We start from the raw sequence: 22702 nt of genomic DNA on the forward strand, positions 1-22702 counted from the left end.
AGGTGTGTGTCCCACACGCTTGCACTTGTGATGGACTGTTGTACGGGTCTCACAACATCCACTTGTTGGAAGTAGTGAAGGGGGACAACTATCTACCTCCATTTTCACCTCAGTCTGTACTTTCTAACTGATTAAATTCTTTCTAACACGTCTCTTAACTCAGGCAAAAGACCTAGCTGCAGGCACAGCATCCGTGATGGAGACTGAAACCCTTGTCCCTCAAACAATAATGGTGACTGCTCTGTGGCCAGCAAGACCCCATGTGACTGACTCCAAGACACTGGTCCACTTGACCTTTACTGGCTACCTGCGTGTACCCATGACGTTCGCCCCACATTTTCCTTATACAAATCTGAAAGTATTTTCAGCACTTTGCAGTCTTTGAGACATCAGTCTGCTGTCTTTCTGGTGTTGGCTTCACGGAAATACATTCCTTTCCGGTTTCGCCACTAGTCTCTCTGCCTTTGGATTTTGTCAGCAGTGAGTGACTGACGCTGGTCTGTTTGGGCCCCCCAGAGCCACATGCTCTTGCACCCCTGCTCCCCGGTTGCAAGAGCTGGAAGGTTTTACTCCCATAGATTTTTCTTGTTATACATTTGAAATTAAAATTTCTTTGCTTTAAAGTTATCCTTTGTCATTACTATCTTTGGGTTATTGAGGTGTCTAAATATTTATGCTTTTCCATATTTGAAAAGCTGTGTGTACACATATAAACGTTTGACCTTTGCTGTATTTGTGTCTGGTCAGAAAGAGGCTTGCTGTGGAAAGTGTTTCATGCAGTATTTATCAAACTTTAAAACTGAATTTGAATTTAAATGCATTTTTCTAAGATTAGTATTGTCATTTATCTAGCAAACTAATGAGTTAGATACAGTTAAGTAATGAGTTAAAGTCAACAGTGTTCTCAATAAAGGAAAGAACTGTGATTTGCCCTTTGAATCCACAATCCAGTCAGGGATTTAAAGGAGGGAAGCCTTGATTTTCATCACAATGTATCCCTGCAAATCCTGTTCTAAAGCAGTGTAAAAAGATTACATTTTCCCAAAGAAACAAAGTTCTAATTAGAAGTTGTGTGCTTTAAAAATTGTGAAAATCTCCAAAGTATAGAATTTTAGAGCAGGAGAGAACTATGAGTCTTAACCTTTAATTAATTGACCAGGAAACTAAAACCCCCAAGGGGGCAAGTGACCCACCTAAGGCCCCACAGCCCACAGAGCGAGGTAATAAGTGGTCTAGAGCCCTTTGGGTCCTAGTGTCTCATTTTCCACCTCACCATGTTGTTTCCCTTTTAAAAAACCCAGTAAAATGTACAGAGAAATAATAGATATGTAGACCAAGCAAGGAACCCAATGTTCTACAATGTGTGTGCATAGCACATAAAAATATAATTCTATGGTATAAAATTTGGTATATGTTCAAAAATAAACTGCCCATGTTAAATATTACTTACACACTTAAAATATATATAAATGTGATTTCTGTTTTGGAATTTATAACTACTTTTGAGGGTGATTAGAATGGCACGAATCTCTGTAATAAAGCAGTCCGGGCTATTTGAAAATATTCTATTATTTCGGTTCACTATGGCCTGTGTTTGTTCTAAAATGAAAGTAGATCTGGGTACTTTTTAGGCCTAGGAAAGGGAGCCTTACAAGACAGCCAGAGTAATTAAAGAAACCATATCCAGGAGGAGAGATCAAGGGCGCAAGGGAGGAAGAGATTAGGTCTGAAAAGGACAAGGGCTATTTGGGTATGAAGAGGATGGAGATCTGACTGGAAGCAGGAAAAACAGTTTGGAAACCAGTGCAAATGTCCAGGAGATTATAAACAGCGAGGTGTGAAGAACCCCACTGGAGTGGATATCCTGCCAAATCTAACAACATATGTGGATCACTGACTTCAAGATGTGCTTCACTTTTTTTTTTTGGTCAATAATTAGCAATTTTATTCCTAAGAGAATCATCTCTCCAGTCTCTATTGTGTCCAGCATCCACCAGCCTGTAAAGTCAAGATTAATCAGAGTCCTTAAAAGAGATCCACACTCTTCTCATGGCATAGTGTCACCTGTGGTGATTTTTCAGTGTCCTAGTCTCCATATACAATTGGACATATATATTAAGGATTGAGATTTAGAAAAGATCAGTATAAAATGGCTGGCTGGGGGCGTCTGGATGGCTCAGTCAGTTAAGCATCTGACTTCAGCTCAGGTCATGATCTCACAGTTCATGAGTTTGAGCCCCACATTGGGCTCTGTGCTGACAGCTCAGAGCCCAGAGCCTGTGTCTCCCTCTCTCTCTGCTCCTGCCCTGCTCATGCTCTGTCTCTCTCTCTGTCTCTCTGTCTCTCTCTCTCAAAAATAAACATTAAAAAAAAAAAAGCTGGTTGATATGTTTCATTTCGTGTGTGTGTGTGTGTGTGTGTCCTCCAAATCCTACTGATATATCAAAATAAATGTAAAATGAATACATCCATGACTGCACTGGAAAGTTGCCTGAGGCATCTTCACAGACCAGATTGGTGGAGAATAGCTGAAATATGCAGCACAGATCAGGTTTATGATAAAACCTAACAGAGCAGTGGAATTTTGGTCCCATGAAAGAAAGATGGGACCACCAAAGAAATTATTTGCTTTCTAACAATTCTAAGATTATACACAGGGGAGACTTCAGGTATAATTGTTGAGTAATCAAGTAAAGGACCAAGCACAGCTGCAGCAGTACTCTACTTTTCATAGTGGCTTTCACAGTCTGTCCCATCTGGTGGGCATTCTGACACATGAGAAACCAGAGTGAGCAGTGAAATAGTTTAGTTTAGAAATAGTTTAGCCCAAGATTATTTATGGCTGCCATGAAGAAAGGGGTTCCTTGAATGTATTAGATGAGCTACTCACATACTCTAGAAAAATGCTTTCTTGGACATAGACAGTAAAGGAAAGCAACTGGAGCCTGGTATTCTGTCATTAGAAATGATTTCCACTGTTAGGTAAACAAACTCAAAAATCAACAAACATGGGAATAAAACTACCACAAAAAGCATAAAAAGTATCAGTAGAAGAAGTAACCCCTGAGGAAAAATTGTTAATACAGACAACAGAAGACTTTGAAGTAACTGTAATTAGTATCCCTCCAAGTTATTATAGAAGATATGACATCCAAAAATAAGAATTAGAGTTCTTGGAAATCAAATATTCATCTATTAGCAAATATCCATCCATGATTCATCCATTAACAAACAAAACCTCACCTTGGTAGGTGGGCTGCATAGCAGAGAAGACAATGACTGACTATCAAATTAGTTAGGGGTATCATCAAGCTGACAATGTAAACAATTAAACAAGTAAAAAGTAATGAGAGAAGAGTTAATAAATTAATAAACATGGAAGACAGATCCTGGAATACCAAAATCCTTCTATTAGAAATTTCAAAAAGAGAGGAGAGAGAGAATAGAGGATAGGAAATAATAAAAGAGGTTAGAGAAGAAAATTTTCATGAGTTGAATAAAGACATTAGTCATCAAGTGCCAAGATAAAAACAGAGAGGGAGAAAGAGAGAGAATGAGAGAGAGAGAGAGAGAAAGAGAGAGACAGAGACAGAGACAGAGCCCTGTATTTAGATACATACAGCATTCAGGTGACATTTTTTCTTTTTTATTTCAGGTGACATTTCTAAAGTCCAAAGATAGTAAGAAAAGTCCAAGAGTTTCATCAAGGTAAAAATAGGAATCTATAGGAACAAAGGAATAAGAATCAACTTTCATAAGCCATACAGAAAGACAGATACCATATGTTTTCACTCTTATGTGGATCCTGAGAAACTTAACAGAAACCCATGGGGGAGAGGGGAAGGAAAAAAAAAAAAGAGGTTAGAGTGGGAGAGAGCCAAAGCATAAGAGACTCTTAAAAACTGAGAACAAACTGAGGGTTGATGGGGGGCGGGGGGGGGGTGGGAGGGAGGGAAGGGTAGGTGATGGGCATTGAAGAGGGCATCTTTTGGCATGAGCGCTGGGTGTTATATGGAAACCAATTTGACAATAAATTTCATATATTAAAAAAAAAAGAATCAACTTTCACCATACTTCTCATCTAGAACATGGGATATTGTAGAATAATATCTTCACAATTCTGAGGATGAAAGATTTTGAACTCAAAATTCCATGCTCAACCTATGAGAGCAGAATACATTACAATTTCAGAAGTGCAAGGATTCAGAAAGGTAACCACTCTCAAAAGTTTCTGAAAGAATTGCTTGGAGATGTATTCCTCTGAGATAATGAAATAAATCAGGTAAAGAGGAAAACAGGAGAAAAAAAGTGGCAAACCAAGAAATGAGTAAACCAATTACTTGTTTATAATGTGGTTGTAGACAAAATGTATTGTCAATAAATTATTCAGAGGAAAGAGACACATAACATAAAAAATTAATAACCTGGAATTAGAATTTTGGATGATTTAGCAAAACATAAAAGGTGATAAAAGAAGAGGGGAAGGGAAAGTGCTAAAAGAACTGTTTCATTTCAAGAGTGGTGGCTATGGGCATTAAATCCCAACACCAATTAAAGAAATTTGAATATGTTTATTAATAAATTAATAGAAATGGATGCATAACTTTCAATCCAGTAAAGAGGAAGAAACAGACAAATACAGTCAGAGCTGAAAAGGAACAAAAAAAAAAAAAAAAAAAAAAGGACAAGAAAACATTACACAGAAAACACAAAACAAAATGGCATGAATAAGACTAACCATCTGGGTGGTAACAATACATGTGAAAAGGTTAAACCCCAAGTCTCAGCTGTAAACTGTTTATGAGAAACATGCCCCAAACCAAATAGTCCAGAATGGATTAAGATTTAAATCTTGGAAAAAAGAACAATTACTTCAAGTTAAAATCAGAATTTGGCAGCAACAATTTTGGAGGGCAAAAAGCATCTGAACAGACTCTTCCTGATGAATCTTCGAGAGGGAGTTGGCAAGTTGGGTGACGAGTGCTCCCAGAGGGGCAGGGAGACACATGGAAACAAAGGAGGGCATCTTGGCAATGATTTTTTTTTAATTCAACACCAAAAGCAAAGGCAACAAAAGCAAAAATAAGCGAGTGGGATTGCATCAAACTAAACTTCTCCACAGCAAAGAAAACCATGAGCAAAATGGAAAGACAGCCTACGAAATAGGAGAAAATATTTGGAAACCATGTATCTGATAAGAGGTGAGTATGAAAACTAACAAACTATACAAAAATTTCATATAACTCAACAGTAAAAAACCAAATGACCCAATTTAAAAATGGGTAAAGGATCTGAATAGACATGCTTCCAAAGAAGACATACAGATGGCCAGCAGGTACATTAAAAGGTGCTCAACATCAGGGAAATGCAAATCAAAACCACAGTGAGATATAACCTCACAGCTGTGTGAATGCCTGCCATAAGAAAGATGTGAAATAACAAATGTTGGCAAGGATGTAGAGAAAAGGAAACCCCTTTTCACTGTTGGTGGGAATTTAAGTTGGTACAGCCACTATAAAAAAAGTTACGGAGGTTTTTCAAGAAATGAAAAATAGAACTCCATGTGATCCATCTACTTCTGGGTGTATGCAAAGGAAACGAAATCATTTTCTCAAAGAAATATCTGCACTCTCATGTTCATTGCAGCATTATCCACAATAGCCAATGTATGAAAACAACCTGTGTCTGTTGATGGATGAGTGGATCAAGAAAATGTGATTACACACACACACACACACACACACACACACACACAGGAATATAATTCAGCCTTAAATTCTGTCATTTGCAACAACATAGATGAACACAGAGGGCATTGTGCTAAGAAGAGAAACATCAGACAGAGAAAGACAAATACTGCGTGGTTTCACTTACATGTGGACACTTAGAAAAGTGGTTGTTAGGGACTGATGGGGAGGGAAAATAGGGAGAGATTGGCAACAGGGTATAAACTTCAGTTATAAAATAAATAAGGTCTGGAGATCTTATGTAAAACATGGTGACTAGTTGATAACACTACATTGTATAATTAAAATTTGCTGAGAGTAGAACTTAAATGTTCTGAAGAAGAAGGAGGAGGAGGAGGAAGAAGAGGAGGAGGAGGAGGAGGGAGAGGAGGGAGGAGGGGCAGAGGGAGGAGGAGGAGGAAGAGAAAGAAAGGAAGAAAAGAAGCAGAATGGAAAGCCTTGAGAGTACTGTTGAAATGGATTAGACTGGCTGTGAGGACATAAAAACCCATTATCAGAGAATGTTCAGTACTTCTATTTTCTAGGAAAAGATAATGCATTTTAATGACTGCACTCTTGGCAACAGATAACAGTGTTTCTATTGTAAGTTATTTTGATATGGCCCTTAGAGCCAGTCACAACTTACAGTAGGTTCTAGTTTCACCATCAGAAAAACTATACAGTGTTATGAATAAGTCACGAATACCACCTGCCTTAAAGGTTACCACATTCAAGAGACTGTTTTTAACAAATACCACATTTGTTGGGGGGAAGGGGAGGGGCTTTAGTTAATAGGCATCTTGGAATCTTCTCGATAACAAGCGATCTGTGCCAGACCTTTTGGACCAGTGTGATTCCCCAGAGGGTTGTTGAGATTTGCTCATACACATTGCGACAAAGGCATGACACACGGCACCAGTTTGCAAACTCAGGCAAAACTACCAAGGACACCAGTAGATTCAGGAGACCCAGGTCTGTGCACACAAACAGCTTGACTCAGAGACTGCCTTGAATTCCTGGTGTGCATCCTTGGTCCTGCTTCCTGGGGGCATTAGTCCTGCAGCCCTAGCATGTCCTGGCTGTGATGTCAGACCTGGACCATATGACTCCATGAACGTCTGGGGAAGCCAAGGCACGGACCTGAGGGGGTTCTGCTTTACTTAAACCCAACTCCCTCCAGTGGCAATCATGAATTTACTGTGGGCAAACCCACATTTACCAGTGTTCAGTTTCCCTGAGGACGGCGCTGACCCTTCCAAAAAGCTCATGCATTTGGGTACTGTATGTACATGCTAGCTGGATGTCAGTTCTAAGGTGTGATTTTGTCTTTATGGTATTTTAGATTGCTCTGGAGATGTGTTCCTAGTGGGAGCTATGTAGCCACATCTTCAAAGCAGGAGTGAAAATCAGAACAGAGCCTGTAACTGACACTATCAGAAAGAGCCACAGAAAGATTCGGTCCAGAACTTGGGCTACGAATTTCCAGTCTTGTACTACCTGCAAAAGAGAAAAAGATGCCTTCCATTCAATATGCAGGGCAACTGTTCTGAATTCATTTCAAGGGATTGAAAAACAGTAATATTTGGATTTACAGCACTTCGTTTTTCAAATTCACCTAACACATCCCCTGCAACGTAGGCTCAGATTCTCCCCTGTGACTTCCGTAATAACAGTGCCCAAAGGAAACAGCCTGTGAACATTTTCATCAACATAGAAGACGTAAAATAGAAACAACTGAATCATTTATGCATTTGTAGAACAATATTGATCCAAATGGGAAAGGACTGATTTTTCCACAAATAAAAAGTCAGTATCTCTTACTAGGATCTTCCTGACCTCATATATGAAATGAATCATAAGCTTATAAATTAAGAATTTTCATGGCCAAATATTATAAGCCTTCTTTTCTTCCACTCCACATGTGGGTATGGCTGCTATTATCTCTGGAATGCCAGAAAACTGCGTGGAGGAGAAGTGACCATGAGATGACAGGAATCTGCAGGGGAGAGGGAAGATCTAGTCCCTTTGGAGGAAGGGAAGTTGGGGGAGAGTGGGGAATAAGCCTATAAGAGCAAGGTCAAAGCAGCAACAAGTTGAGAGGCCAAGGAGGTCTGAAGGACAGGTGCCAGTTTTCCTCTTTTGAAGGAAAAGAAATGTCACATTTCTACTGTATGGGGTTTTTTGAAGATGGACTAGAACAGGACTTATAGAGAGGGGACATAGGTACTGATGTAGAACCAGAATGCATTCTGCACACATAGAGGTTTAGGAATAAAACCTTGGGGAAAAACACAAAAAAGATGTGTTTAAAGTGTCAATCTTAAGTGGTGGGATTATTAATTATTTTAAATCTGTTTATATTTTTTGTATTTTCCAAATTCCATACCCTGATCATGTGTTACTTTTATCATTTTTAAAAAAGCTAGTTGAGTCTTTGAATTCAAATTTTTAAAAGATGTAGAGAAACAACAACGAACAACCCTTAAGAATAGCTAAAGAGGCACCTGGGTGGCTAGTCGGTTAAGCCTCCAACTCTTGATTTTGGCTCAGGTCATGATCTCATGGTTGTGAGACTGAGCCCTACATCCGGCTCTACTCTGAGCATGGAGCCTACTTAAGCTTCTCTCTCTCCTTCTACCCCTCCCCTGTTTGTGCTCGCTTGCAAGCATGTGCTCTCTCTCTCTAAAAAAAAAAAAAAAAAGAATAGCTGAAATGTTAGTTCTATAGCAATGGGTGAAAAACACAACAAATAGTAAGAGAATATGCTAGGTAGTATCTAGATAAAGTATAGACACATGTTTCCTTAAAAAATGTCTTCCATAATTTTGTTTATGGGATCAGGCTCTTAGCACTAATTTGCACTTATTTTAGAGTAAAATAATTGAACCCTACAAATTGTCTTAAAATTTGTTTTAAGCATCAGTAAGATCTGAATCCAGAACTGTTTTGAGTAGGAAATCCACACTCGTGCCACACTTTTTTTTTTAATGTTAGCCAAATAACCACACCCTTTTCCCTCACCAAAATATCTGTTGGAACACTGTATATTTACATTAATCCCGAAGTCTAATTCTGTTCTTTTATTTCCAAATACTATGGCTAGAAATAACCACCATTGAACTAAAAATGAGAGGTAAATTACCAGAGACCAGGATAACCAATTTAAAATGTAAAATTAAATTATTTTAAATAGGGGCGCCTGGGTGGCTCTGTCAGCTGAATGTCCGACTTCGGCTCAGGTCATGATCTCACAGTTCATGAGTTCAGGCCCCGAGTTGGGCTCCTTGATATCAGCACAAAGCCCGCTTCAGATCCTTTGTCCCCCTCTCTCTACCCCTCCCCTGCTCACTCTCTCTCTCTCAAAAATAAACATAAAACATTATTTTAAATAGAGTCAAGTCTAATTACAAGGAATGGTGCTTAATCTATACTTGCTTCTTTTTTGCCCATTGTTTCTGTGAACTGCTTCCTAAAGATCCATACTAAAATTTTTATTCATGTCAGGGCTTGTTTTACATTTTACACGTGAAATGCAGATAGCTAATAATGTCACATTTTAAAAATGACAGTTTTTTATTGTAAATAGATGTGAGAATATTGGTTCTTGCACATTTCAATGGCAGCAGTGTAATGAATACCAGCATACTCACCTGGTTGATAAAATGCTCTTTCTTCACATGCCTTGAAATGTATCTAATGGAATTAGCAGCCTTTTCCAAGAAAGCAACAAGAACTTTTTCTCCATCACTAATCTGTCTTTGTTTTCTTTTTTCTAGAACTTTACCTTTCACCACTGGTTGGCTCTCATCTTTGTCTGGGAAAGAGTAGCGATCCATGTGGTCCTTCATACAAAGCAATTTAGGAAGTTTTTGTAGAAAGAGTCTCTTAACCCAGGGGGCCATGGGATGGTAAGTCGAAGAAGATCTGTGGTGAACATTAATCACGAAAACAGTAACAATAATCGACAGGGTAACGAAAATCATTATGAACAGCAGGTACTCCCCAATGAGAGGAATGACTTTTGAGGAAGATGGGATTATTTCCTCAATTACTAGAAGAAAAACTGTCAGGGAAACAAGAACAGAGGTTGATAGCGAAAGCTTTTCTCCTTCATCAGAAGGCAAATAGAACACGAGCACTGTCAGAAAAGACAGCCCCAGGCAGGGGATTATCAGGAAGAGGGTGTAGAACAGGGGTAGGCGGCGCAGAACAAAGGAGTAAGTGATGAACGGATAGGAGTAGGTGCCATCTCTCCTGTTGCCCTTCATCCCTTTGGCATTGAGTATTTCCCATTCTCCATTATCAAAGAAGTCTTTTCTGTCAACATTTTCATTTATCAAAACGAGATCAACCATGGTACCATCATAAGTCCAGGATCCAAACTTCATGGAGCAGTTCTGCCGGTCGAACGGAAAAAACGTGACGTCCATGGTGCATGAACTTTTGTAACTGGCTGGAGGGGTCCAAATGACGGTGCCATTAGATCTCACTATGACTTTGGTCATGAGGGAGCCTTCGAAACGTCCATCTGCACTGTGGTAAAAGCAGTTGGACACTAATGAGTTGGGGTTTTGCCCACCCCTCTACTATTTGTATTTATTACTTTACTACTACGGTGTCAAACAATATTTCAAAAAGAATCAGTTCTCTTCTTACTTAAATCTGTACATTTCTCTTAATCATTTTGCCAGAATCAGGCTTTGCCATCTCTAGTCCTAATCTGACCAGTGTATGTTTCTTCTGGGATACTTACTTTTCAAAGAGAACTATGTCAGGAAGCCAGAGAGATTCTGATGGAACTTTAATTGAACGAATTCCACCATATTCATCAGGGTTCCAACGTAACTTGTGGTCTGTCCACTCCTGCATTAAATAAGCATACCGAAATTTTAGTCTGAAAATTCAGTGTATTAGACTTTGGAATCTTCAAGTTTATGTGAATTTACGAATCCAGTGCTTTATTTAAAACAGGGAAATTCATCCATTTTAGATCTTACGACCTTATCTGTAGCTCAAGATACAGATTGAGCCCAACTGGCCTCTGATCTTGCCCAGGCCCACACAGCCCTCCTACCTGGGATTTCCAAAATTGCCATATCTACTTCCCAATGGAGAGTCTGAGCAACAAACACCATTGATTGGTGATCTATTTTTTCAGGCTATTTTCTCTTAAGAAACAAAAGAAAAACAATGATAGATCTAATTCAGTCTATTCTAGAAGAGTTGGCCCAGGAATATTTTAATCTCATGAAAATGGGTACAAACAATTTTTAATATCGCTCGAGTCTTGGACAAACATCCACCCAGTATGTTAATATGAAACATCCAGTATCCACTGATTAGTCTTGATAACATAACTTTATCCCAATGAAAAAATATTTTCCAAGAATTTCCTTTTAAGTTCTAATCTGAATTTATTTTGTGACCACTCAATTACAGTTTTAAATTATATTCCTAATATTGTTAGCCTCCAGATACTTACATATTTTTCCTCACATACTTACATATTTTTCCTCATAATACAATGAAATCATTTAGCATGTTTTACAGGAGCTAATGGACCCAGATTAACAAACCTGACCATTAATTGATTGGCTTATGAAGGTCAAGAGGATGATGTATGGGTGATCCAATTACAACAGAAGTGGACTTTCTTAAAAAGATTTTAGATCCAGAATCTTATGAAATCTGACCTGAAAATTAAATTCTTCTATCCCATTGTCCCTCATGTAGACAGTTGAGTAATGATGTAGGATAATATGAAATGACATTTCAGAAAGTTTCAAGGGTGTGCCTGCCCAGTGTGAGGCTTCCTGGAGCCCAGCGATGCCAATGTTGTCATTAAAAAATCAGGAGACAGCAGATGGGCAACTTCACTAGATGGTAACATATTGAAATATGCATGATGCCTGAAAAAGTATGAGACTGTACACTCCAGGTGAGACATTGTCTATCTGAGACAAAACAAATTTAAAAGGATATGGCTCATTAAAAAGCTACAAGCTAAAGGATAAAAGATTGCGTGACTATTTATGGAAACCCATGTATATGAAGATTGACAGTTTAAGAGCCCAAACTAATAAAGTATTTACCATGTTTACTTGGTACTCACAGGCTTCTCTCTTTTTACTCTTCCTCTGCCCGTTTTGAAAAGCAAGTGCATTTTCCTTCCTATGAATAATTTGTCTCCTGCTAAGGAGACTTGTACCACCAGCAGCAGGTCTGAATCTCAGAAATGTTCAAGGGAACCCAGAGTAGCATTTTTTGTTTCCCTCTCACTTGGCTTATTTCTCAAAAATTTACGTACAATAAAATTCACCCTTTTTGTGTATGGTGTTCTATGCAAACAGTTGTATAATCACTGATGCCATCAAGACACAAGAACGGCTCTGTTGCCCAAAAAGTGTTCCTCGTGTTGCTCCTTTGTAATCCACTCTCCCATTCCCAACCCCTGGAAACCACAGATCTAGTTTCTGATCCTATAATGTTGCCTGTGGTCATATAAACGAAATCATACAGGAGACAGCCTTTCAATACAGATTGCTTTTATTGACCATAATGTATTTGGGATTCTTCTATGTTATATTAGTGCTTTGTTCATTTTTTGTGTGTGTGATTTGTTCATTTTTATTAGTGAGTAGTATTCCCTTGTATGAAAATACCACAATTTATTATCCTTCTCCAGGAAGGATATTTGGATTCTTCCAGTTTTTAAAAAAAATTTTTTTTAATGTTTATTTATTTTTGAGAGAGACAGAGACAAAGGGTGAGTGGGGGAGGGGCAGAGGGCGAGAGGGAGACACAGAATCTGAAGCAGGCTCCAGACTCTGAGATGTCAGCACAGAGCCTGACATGGGGCTTGAACTCACAAACTGTGAGATCATGACCTGAGCCAAAGTTGGATGCTTAACCGATTGAGCCACTCAGGAGCCCCTGGATTCTTCCAGTTTTTAATGATTACAAATGAAGTCCCTATAAATATTTTGTGCAGTTTTTTGAGTGAAAAACGCTCTTTCTTTCTCTTGGGTAAATACCCAGGAGTGGGATGGTTGGGCCATATAATAAGAGTATCCATTTTTAAAAATATTTATTTATTTTTGAGAGAGAGAAAGTGGGAGAGGGTCAAAGAGAGAGGGGGATAGAGGCTCAGAAGCGAGCTCTGCCCTGACAGCAGAGAGCCTGATGCAGGGCTCAAACCCATGAGCTATGAGATGGTGACCTGAGCCAAAGTAGTATGCTTAACGGACTGAGCCACCCAGGTGTCCTAGTAAGTGTATGTTTAACTTTATATGAAACTGCCAAACTGTGTTTCAGAGTGACTGTATCATTTAACATTCCCACTAGCAATGTATGAGAGTTCTAGTTCTTTAGTCTTCTCCAGTACTTGGTATTGCCTCAGTTTTTATTTTGATTATAATAGTTATGAAATGGTATCTCATTATGGTTCTTAATATGCATTTTCCTAATGACTAATGATGTTGAACATCTCTTCGTGTGCTTATTTGTCACCCATATATCTTATTTGGTGAAGTGGCTGTTAAATCTTTGGCATATTTTTTAATCAAGCTGTTTGTTTTTTTATTACTGAGTTTTTAGACTTCTTTTATATATTCTGGATAAGAGCCCTTCATCAAATATTTGATTTGCAAATATTTTCCCACAGTCTGTGGTTTCTTAATTCTCTAAACAGTGTCTTTCATAAGACAGATATTCTACACTTTGATGAAGCTTATTTTACCAATTTTATTTTTTAGGAATTATGTCATATCTAAGAAATATTTGCCTAACTCAAGTTCTCCTATATTTTCTTCTAGAAATTTTGCAGTTTTTTGGGTTTTACATTTAGATCTAAAATCCTTATTTGGGGTTAATTTTTTTTATTGTGATGTGAATATAGAATGAGGTTTTTGAGTTTTTTCACATATGGATGTCCAATTGCTTCTGCACCTTTTGTTGAAAAGATTAAACATTCTCTATTGAATTACCTTTGCACATTTGTCAAAAATCAATTAACTGTATATGTGCGTGGGTCTATTTATGAGTTCTTTGTTCCATTTCATTAATCTGTGTCTCTCCTTTCCCTGGTACTACACTCTCTTAATCTCCATTGCTTTCTAGTAAGTTTTGAAATCATATAATGTGAGTCCTCCAACTGTATTCTCCTTTTTCAAAATTGTTTTGGCTATTCGAGTTCCTTTGCTTTTCCATATAAATCTTTAAATCAGGGGCACCTGACTGGCTGGCTCAGTCAGTTAAGCAACCAACTCAGGTCAGGTCATAATCTCACAGTTCGTGAGTTCAAGCCCTGCATTGGACTCTCTGCTGTTAGCACAGAGCCCACTTCAGATCCTCTGTCCCCCTCTCCTTCTGCCCCTCCTCCACTCATGCTCTCTCTCTCTTTCTTTCTCTCAAAATAAATAAATAAACTTAAAAAAAATTTAAATCAGTTTGTTGCTATCAACAAGAAAAATCCTTCTGAAATTTTAATTATGATTGACTTGAATCTATAGATTGATTGGGGGAGAACAGACATCATAATATGAGTTTTCTGATCCAGGAGTATCATTTCTCTCTTCATTTATTTGGGTCTTCTTTGATGTTTTTAAATCAGTGTTTTGTAGTTTCAACTTACAGACCCCATACATATTTAGATTTATACCTAAGTATTTCATTTTTTTTGGTTGGTTTTTTTGTTTTCTGTTTTTTAAGAGAGATATATAGCTGATAGCTATAAAGCTTATTGACTCTGTACTCAAGCTAAAACTAGCTTTATTCCATCTTTTCCTCTGGTAAAAAAAGAAAATGAAGACAATAAAAACAGAAAAGTTGGCCTTACTGGTAAAATATCTGACAAAAGGTGGAGGAATTATATAAATAAGCATGTTACACAGTGTTCAAGTTCGGTGACAAACGGGGAGAGAAATTATGGAATGAAGATGAACTGTAATAACAGAAGCCTTTGGCTGACTTCTACTTATGCAAGGCTTTGTTCGAGGAGGAAGTGGCATGTCAAGAGATCTTCACAGAAAGAGGAGAACAATGAACTAAGAAATAAAGTCGATATGTATTGCCTGCTGCCTCCAATTCACCTGCCCTTCTCCCGGTAAGAGCACCCCCCATTTCCTCATGGAGAACCACCTCACTGCACTGTCACCCACCAGCTGGGGGTGGATCTGACTCTTCTTTCTGGCCCAGAAATGGGGCTGTACCTCACACCTGCCCACTGTGATCAGGGACAGCAGGTAACCAAGTTGGAAACAATGACATACCATGCATCCTCTGGAACCACTGGAAAAGAGGCTGGCCTTTCTCTTTCTTGAAAGAGAACTTGAACTTGAACACAGGAAGCACTTTGAGGCTGGAGCTCATATGGCCACCTTGCTGCCATTAGAGGAGGACTGAGATGAGAATGGGGTCAACCCAGAGGACAAGGAGCCCAGAGACACACAGAGGGAACGCTGGGCCCCAGGAATATTGCTTGAGTCCCTGGATCAAGCTGCACGTAAAGCTAGCTTTGTCCCTGGACTTTCCAGGTTGTGAAAGCCAATACGTTCTATTTTTGCTTATGCCAGTTTGGGTTGCGTTCTCTGTCACTTGCAACTAAAAGGTTCTCAGCTGATCCCGGGAGAATCTGAGCAGGTCTCAGGCAGGCAGTGAGTCCCAGGGACAGACACAAAGAGACAGATTGGCTGGGACTGTGCTTTTACGTGCTAGCTCCGTCTTGAGTGGACGATGTTGGTGAGCTCAGCCACCAAGTCCAATCTCACTCTTCCTCCATTTGGAGCATAAAGATTGCTGGGAACAAACTTGCCTGCTTCTTGGATCCAGGTTCCTCTCTCCTCCAGGCACAGCTGTCTTTTCTTACGCCTGCTTCCACTTTGCAGAGAAGGTGGATAGCTACAATTCTGGGGCCCCTGCCTTCATGCAAACCCCACCAAACAAATAACTGGTTTTACAAACCATTCTAAGGGAACTGGGGCATGCCCTAGGGTGAGGGACTTTTCAGTCAGAAGGGTTTGTGTTGCTTAACTGGACCTCCAACCGCAAGATAAACATCTGTGGCCAGAGATAACAGAGTGGTAGTGGTTCATTGGGCTCACAGTTTGCAGGGAATTAATGCATTCCACAAGTACCCAAGGCTGAACACACCGCTGCCATGTGCTCCCGGCCTGGGGCTGCCTCACACAAGAAGGCAGTGCCGTTTGGGTATAATGATAGCGAACCACAGGATGGACAGGGGAGGTAGTTCTGAGCAGACCACCTTTAAAGCTGAGACCGAAAGGGAGGGAGCAGCCGTGAGTGGTGGTGTGGGTTAGGGAGAAGTAGGAGGGTGTGGGCTCCCACCTGGGGCAGGGGTGAACAAACGATGAGTAAGGGATGCGTTGAATCCACGGGGAGCACATAAAGCGATCTACAGTGATTTAGGTTTTGTTTCTGACCAGTAAGGAGAAAGGGACTAGCTGGGACTCTTGGTGAATGCTGCTTACCTTGGAGTATCTGGAAGAGAAAGAGCACTGGACTAGAGTCAGAAGCCCTGAATCCTCCACTTGTACTGTCCTGTACTGGTTGTACCCCTTACGGGGTGTCCTTCTGTAACCAGACCTGGGGAATCAGAATGTTCTCCCTGACACATCCATCTGGAGAGGTTCCCTGGATTTCTACAAGATGTGTGTCCATCATGATGCTGACAGTGCCCCATGCCCCAGGAAGAAGAAGACATGTGCTGAGTCAGCAGTGTCAGGGTGAGGATTCAGAGCCCCCCCCCCCCCCCCAACCATCCTCTATCTTGCTAGAGAGGTCTGAGGCTTTCTGGTCACTCCCTGCTCTGTCTGAAATCCTGGGGGCAACTGGAGACTAATCTCCTGTCTCTCCCTTCTTATAGTAAGGGCTTAGAAATAATATCCTATGTTCATATAGCACAACCTGGCCAAGATTCTCAAAGCCCTTTACAAACATCAGCTCTACCTTGAAGTAGTCAGTTCCCAGGCTGAGAGCTGTGTCATTGCAGAAAATGGGAGAGCACGGGGTATGTCAGGGCCAAATATCAAGTTAATCTGTGACTAAGAAAAAAATGGAAAAAAACTTTCTTAATTCTGAACAGTGCAATTTCAAATCCATATCATGTACATTCCCTTGTCCTTTCTTACATACATTACCTGAAATAGCAGTCATAAATATCTAGCTAGTATCCAGCACCAAATTTCATTTAAATGTAAGTCGAAGTCATTTTTTTAATGTTTATTTATTTTTGAGAGAGAGAGAGAGAGAGAGAAAGAGAGAGAGAGAGCAGGGGAGGCGCAGAGAGAGAGGGAGACACAGAATCCGAAGCAGGGTCCAGGCTCTGAGCTGTCAGCACAGAGCCCGACACAGGGCTTAAACTCACAGACCACAAGATTGTGACCTGAGCTGAAGTTGGACACTTAACTGACTGACACACCCAGGTGCTCCTAAAGACTTTTTTACTACAGAAATAATCTCCTAGTTATTCTTAGTTTAATACTAAGACCAGGAGGTAGTAAGGAACAAATAATGCCTTGATTTGTAGCCCCTGAGGCATCCCTGGGATCTTCAATTATCTTAAAGTCAGGTGTGAAATTCTTTTTTTTTTTTTAATTTATTTATTTGTTTTGAGAGAAAGAGAGAGACAGACAGGCCGACAGACAGCATGAGTGGAGGAGGGGGAGGGAGAGAGAGAGAGAGAGAGAGAGAGAGAGAGAGAGAGAGAGAGAGAAACCCAAGCAGGCACTGTCAGCGCAGAGCTTGACATGGGGCTTGAACTCACAAACTGTGAGATCATGACCTGAGCCAAAATCAAGAGTCAGATTCTCAACCGACTGAGCCACCCAGGTGTGAAATTCTTAAAACCAAGCTAATGTTGATTCATTTTAACCTTAAAGATAACAACATGACACATTATGTGTCCCACATTCGCATTATATCCATGAGTTGTTAAGGCTAAGAAACAGGATTTGTCATTAAGGATGAAAAAGCCTACAAAGGTGGCAGCAAGAAATGAAATTTACTGAGTCCCTACTACATGCCAGAGAAGGTACCAGTCACATTCACACATATGATCTCATTTAACCTCTTAACCCAGGAACTAGGCATTGCCTCTATTTTACAGATGAAGAGATTGAGGGTCAGAGAGACAAAATGACTTGCCCAAGTTTACAGAGCAGGATTTCTGATTCCTAACTCCTAATTCCTGCTCAGTTCTTACTCAGGGTCCACTTGACCAAGAAGACCAAGCTTGCCTCCTTTGCTAAGGCCAGAGTGAGGCTGTAGAGAAAAAAGGAAAAGAAGATGCTGAGGAAAGAAGGTCAGAGATAAATCCACAGACTTGAAAACATGCCATTGCAAGTTGTGGAAAATGATCAGACTTTGGGAAGATCTCCCTGACCTTTACAGCAAGGCTGTCCCTTCGATAACAGGTTGGTTTCAGATTTCTTCTCAAAGACTAGCTCCAGGGATCTATCCCATAAAGCCTTCATATGTTTGCTGAACTTTTTGTTGATCTAAAACAGGAATCAGCTGTTGGAGAAACAAGGCTAGTTTGAGATGTTGGCCTTGGCAGACATTCAGGTGGTTTTATTTTCCTCGGGAAGACAAAGAGGGTAGAACAGAAAACTCTTCTCAGCTACTCACTCAGAATCTTACTGTCCTATTGGTGCGTACACCCAACAGTGACTAGCCCAGCATGTTACACTGTGCCCAGTGCATAGTAGGTGCTCAGTAAATGCTTCTTGGGTGAGTGAATTTGACATCTGTTGTCATAGTAATTATTCACATGATAATATTTAGGCCAAGGGCTTAACTCTTTATCAGTAAAGAAAGGGTGGTTTCATTTTTCCATTACCTTTAAGGTGCTTGCAGTGCAGTTTTCCTAACCTTGGCACTAAGTACTTTCTTGTGTAGTCTTAGTGAGTTGGTGTTAATAATCTATTTATGATTTATAGGGTTTTGATTACTCTCTGGAAGTAGGAAGGAGGGAGACAAATGAGTTTCCAAAATAAAATCAATAAAATAAAAATAGCTCCCCATAGAGGACTTTCTCAGGATGTCGCTAAATTTGTGCTTGACAAAGGTCTTTGGTTGAGAGGATGGAGGAAAAATGTCTAAATATACCAGAGGAAAGTAACGGAAATAGCGGACAAGACAGAAGAACTGCATTTAAAAAAAAACAAAAACAAAGGAACAAGCATTTCAGTTGTGGAAGCTGCCCTGAGATGTGATTTTCTCCTAAGTAGGTAGAATTTTATTCTCTCTGTGATATGAATCAGGGAGCATCTTTCCGTGTCCGAGAGGGACAGGAGAAAAGGAGAGGCTTTCATCACTTTTGTCTTTATTTTGAGCGAGGTATACAGGGGTGACTGGAGAGAGTTTCCTGTCAGTTTGCTCTGGTGTGAGATTGGGGTAGTTCTGTGCTTGGGAAGAGCTCATGACTTCTGCACCTTTTTGGCTTGCAGAACTTCTACAGATCCTGTAAGACCTAACTTAAATATCTCCTCCCTTGGAAGCTCTCCCTGATTTTCTCCCTGTCTCACTGTCATTTGTGTAATGACACAGTACTTATGTAGATTTTCCTTATGGTGTTTATCATATTACAGTCATTATTTTTTACACAACTAACACTATGTCCTCTCCTTGAAGACAGGGCTGTATTTTACTCTTCTTCTTCCCCAGGATCTAGCAGCGTGGCTGACATCTGGCAGGTTCTCAATAGACCCTGCGGAATGAATGGCAGATCGAGTGAATCCTTACTTCATTCTCTCCTAAATGCCCTTCTAGACCATCAGATGTCCCAGCAGTTGAGACATGGAAAGCCAAGGACTAGGAACTAGTCTCCACAGGAGCAGCGCTAAGAGAAGAACTGGACATCTTCCATCAGCTCCCTCGTCTGAGGCAAGGGAGGATTTCTCCACGTTAGCCAGACTTCACTTAACAATGCCTAACCTTGGCCAAGTCAGTTCAATTCATCCTAGGACCTACCTCATAGGCGGCTGTGAGAATTACAGGAGTTCATTCCTATGACAACCCAAGCAGAACAACCCAGCACTTAGGAAGTGCTCAATAAATCTTAGGTATGATTATTAGCTACTCTGAAACTGAGATCTGTGTGTAACACCAATAGTAGCTTTTTTTTTTAACATCATTTTTATCTTGTTTTTACCATCTCTTTTCTTTTATCCTTTATCTTTCTTTTACCTTTTTAGTTTTAAAGAGCTAGGGGAGCCTGGTTGGCTCAGTCGGTGGAGTGTACAACTCTTGATCTCAAGTTGTGGGTTCGAGCCCCATGTTGGGTATACAGATCACTTAAAAATAAAATCTTAAAAAAAAAAGTGGGGTGCCGGCGTGGTTTAGTTGGCTAAGCATCCAACTATTGATTTCGGTTCAGGTCATCAGACAGGTTCGTGATTTTGGGCCCTGTGTCGGGCTCCTTGTCAGGCTCTGTGCTGACAGAGCAGAGCCTGCTTAGGATTCTCTCTCTCCCTCTCTCTCTGCCCCTCCCCTACTCACACATGTGCACTCGTGCTCTCCCTCTTTCTCTCTCTCAAAATAAATAAACTGTAATAAATAAATAAGAATTTAAAATTTAAAAAATAAAAATGTAGATCACAGCCTGATGGAGTTAAGTGCCTCCTATTCCATGCAGCCTCCCTGCCTGCCACCATGCTGTAGAATTCATCTTTCCTTTTTGCTCCCATAGTGTTTGTGCCATACGTGGCGTGTACATGACATTGCACTCCCAATCCAATCTGTGTGAGCAGGATAGCTATGATAATATTCTCTGTGGTTCAATGAAATGCACAGAGGTTTCTCATACTTTGGCTTTTCCCATGATTTAGAAGCAGGGCTTAATGTTTAGTGCAGAGGCTGGATATAGCAGAGAAGACCGCAACCGGGGAAACCGAGACTCCAGCCAGATCAATCACTAGAACCTTCTGTCTCTGTAGGCAGGGGTAATGTGATACCTGCCTTGCTAATTCCGAGTGGTTGAGAAATGTAAATGAGAGAAGAGAGATGACAACCTTTTGCAAATCAAATGCAATGAAAGTCCATTATTCTCTGGCTAAAATTAAATAGACAAGAAATAGCAAGTACTGGCGAGGATGTGGAAAAAAGGGAACCCTCATGCACTGTTGGTAGAAATGTAAACTAGTGCAGTCACTGTGGAAAACAGTGTGGAGGTTCCTCAAAAAATTAAAAATAGAAGTATCAGATGATCAGGTATTTACCCAAAGAAAATGAAAACACTAATTTAAAAATATATATGCACCCCTATGTTTATTGCAACATTATTTACAATGGCCAAGATATGGAAACCCAAAGGTCAATCAATAAATGAATAGATAAAGAAGGTGTGGTATATATACACAATGGAATATTACTCAGCCATAAAAAAGAATGAGGTCTTGCTACATGGTGGACTTGAGAGTATAATGCTAAGTGAAATAAATCAGATGGAGAGAGACAAATACCATGTGATTTCACTTATATGTGGAATCTAAAAAACGAACAAACAAAAAAGCTGAAACAGATCCAGATACAGAGAACAAAGTGATGGTTGCCTGAGGGGAGGGGGGTGGGGGAGGGTTAGGCAAAAAGGGTGAAGCAGGGTAGGAGATACAGATTTCCAGTTATGGAATGAATAAGTCACGGGGATAAAAAGTACAGCATGGGGAATATGGTCAACGGTACTGTAATAGCTTTGCATGGTGACAGACGGTAGCTGCATTTGTGAACATAGCATAAGGTATAGGCTTGTCGGATTACGATGCTGTACACCTGAAACTAATGTGACACTGTGTGCCACTATACTTTAATGAGAAAAAGTCTAGTATTATTGTGACTTCTAAAAAATGGAACCTAAGTCAGCAGGCTGGCTTTTGCGAGTGTCAGCTTGCCCCACTCCTACGATTTCTCTTGCTCTGTTTTGGGTATTGGAGATTTTTAGGTTTTGACTCTGTGTTGACCTGGAGGCATTCACCAGGCCACGATGATGCTGGTGGCCTAACTTTGCTGGAAGTCATTTCCAAAGTCGTGGCTAAGGTCAGAGGAGCTGTGACTTCTTGTTGTCTCTCACTGAAATGAGCTCATGTTTTCAAAACCTCAAGAAAAGTGAAAAGTACCAATATTAAAGGCGAAGAGCCCCTGGACCACTGTTTTATGTGAAAGATTAATAAAAGTTTAACCTCAAGGAGCAGTTGGGGAAGGGCATGTGTGTGAAGCAGTGAGAAGTTTTTTTGTTTTATTTCTGTTAACTTCTTAAACCTATTTGCACTTTAAAAGTTTTTATTCTCTCCCCTGCAAGGCCGAATACAACACTTCTTACTGATTTTTATTAATTCAAAATACCTGTGAATTCCACAGCCTGTAACTTGCAAACGTGGAATACATCGCTGAGGAAAGAGACAGGTACATAGAAAAAATATGCTATCGTATTTTTATAATGGAAGTCAAAAGAGAGCTGGAGTAGCCATACTTATTTCTAACTAGACTTTAAATTAAAGGCTGTAACAAGAGATAAAGAAGGGCATTATATAATAATTACAGGGTCTATCCATCAAGAAGAACTAACAATTATAAATGTCTATGTGCTGAATATGGGAGCCCCCAAATATATAAAACAATTACTCACAAACATAAGGAACCTTATTGACAAGAATGTGGTAATTGCAGGGGACTTTAATACCCCACTTACAACAATGGATAGATCATCTAGACACATGGTCAATAAAGAAACAAGGGCCCTGAATGATACATTGGATCAGATGGACTTGACAGATATATTTAGAACTCTGCATCCCAAAGCAACAGAATATACTTTCTTCTCGAGTGCACATGGAACATTCTCCAAGATAGATCACATACTGGGTCACAAAACAGCCCTTCATAAATATACAAGAATTGAGATCATACCATGCATACTTTCGGACCACAATGCTATGAAGCTTGAAATCAACCACAGGAAAAAG

General features: G+C 39.9%; 1 protein-coding gene across 4 annotated transcripts in view; it reads right to left on the minus strand.

Moving 5' to 3' along the window:
• Positions 1-2818: 2818 nt before the first annotated feature.
• CHRNB3 (cholinergic receptor nicotinic beta 3 subunit) overlaps positions 2819-22702 on the minus strand; it is a 36099-nt gene continuing 16215 nt past the window's right edge. For 2 of the 4 annotated variants that reach the window (XM_019440661.2, XM_019440659.2), the window contains exons 4-6: positions 10480-10589; positions 9377-10259; positions 2819-7223 (exon numbers count right to left, since the gene is read on the minus strand). In XM_019440661.2, coding sequence (XP_019296206.2) covers positions 7089-7223; positions 9377-10259; positions 10480-10589 — 1128 coding nt within the window. In that variant the 3' untranslated portion in view covers positions 2819-7088. Of the gene's footprint in view, positions 7224-9128; positions 10260-10479; positions 10590-22702 lie in introns of those variants that run through there. The other 2 variants (XM_019440660.2, XM_019440658.2) reach the window with 2 other exon arrangements.

Source organism: Panthera pardus, unplaced genomic scaffold, assembly GCF_024362965.1.
Source record: "Panthera pardus isolate Hobbes unplaced genomic scaffold, ASM2436296v1 HiC_scaffold_13, whole genome shotgun sequence".
Taxonomy (NCBI): Eukaryota; Metazoa; Chordata; class Mammalia; order Carnivora; family Felidae; genus Panthera; species Panthera pardus.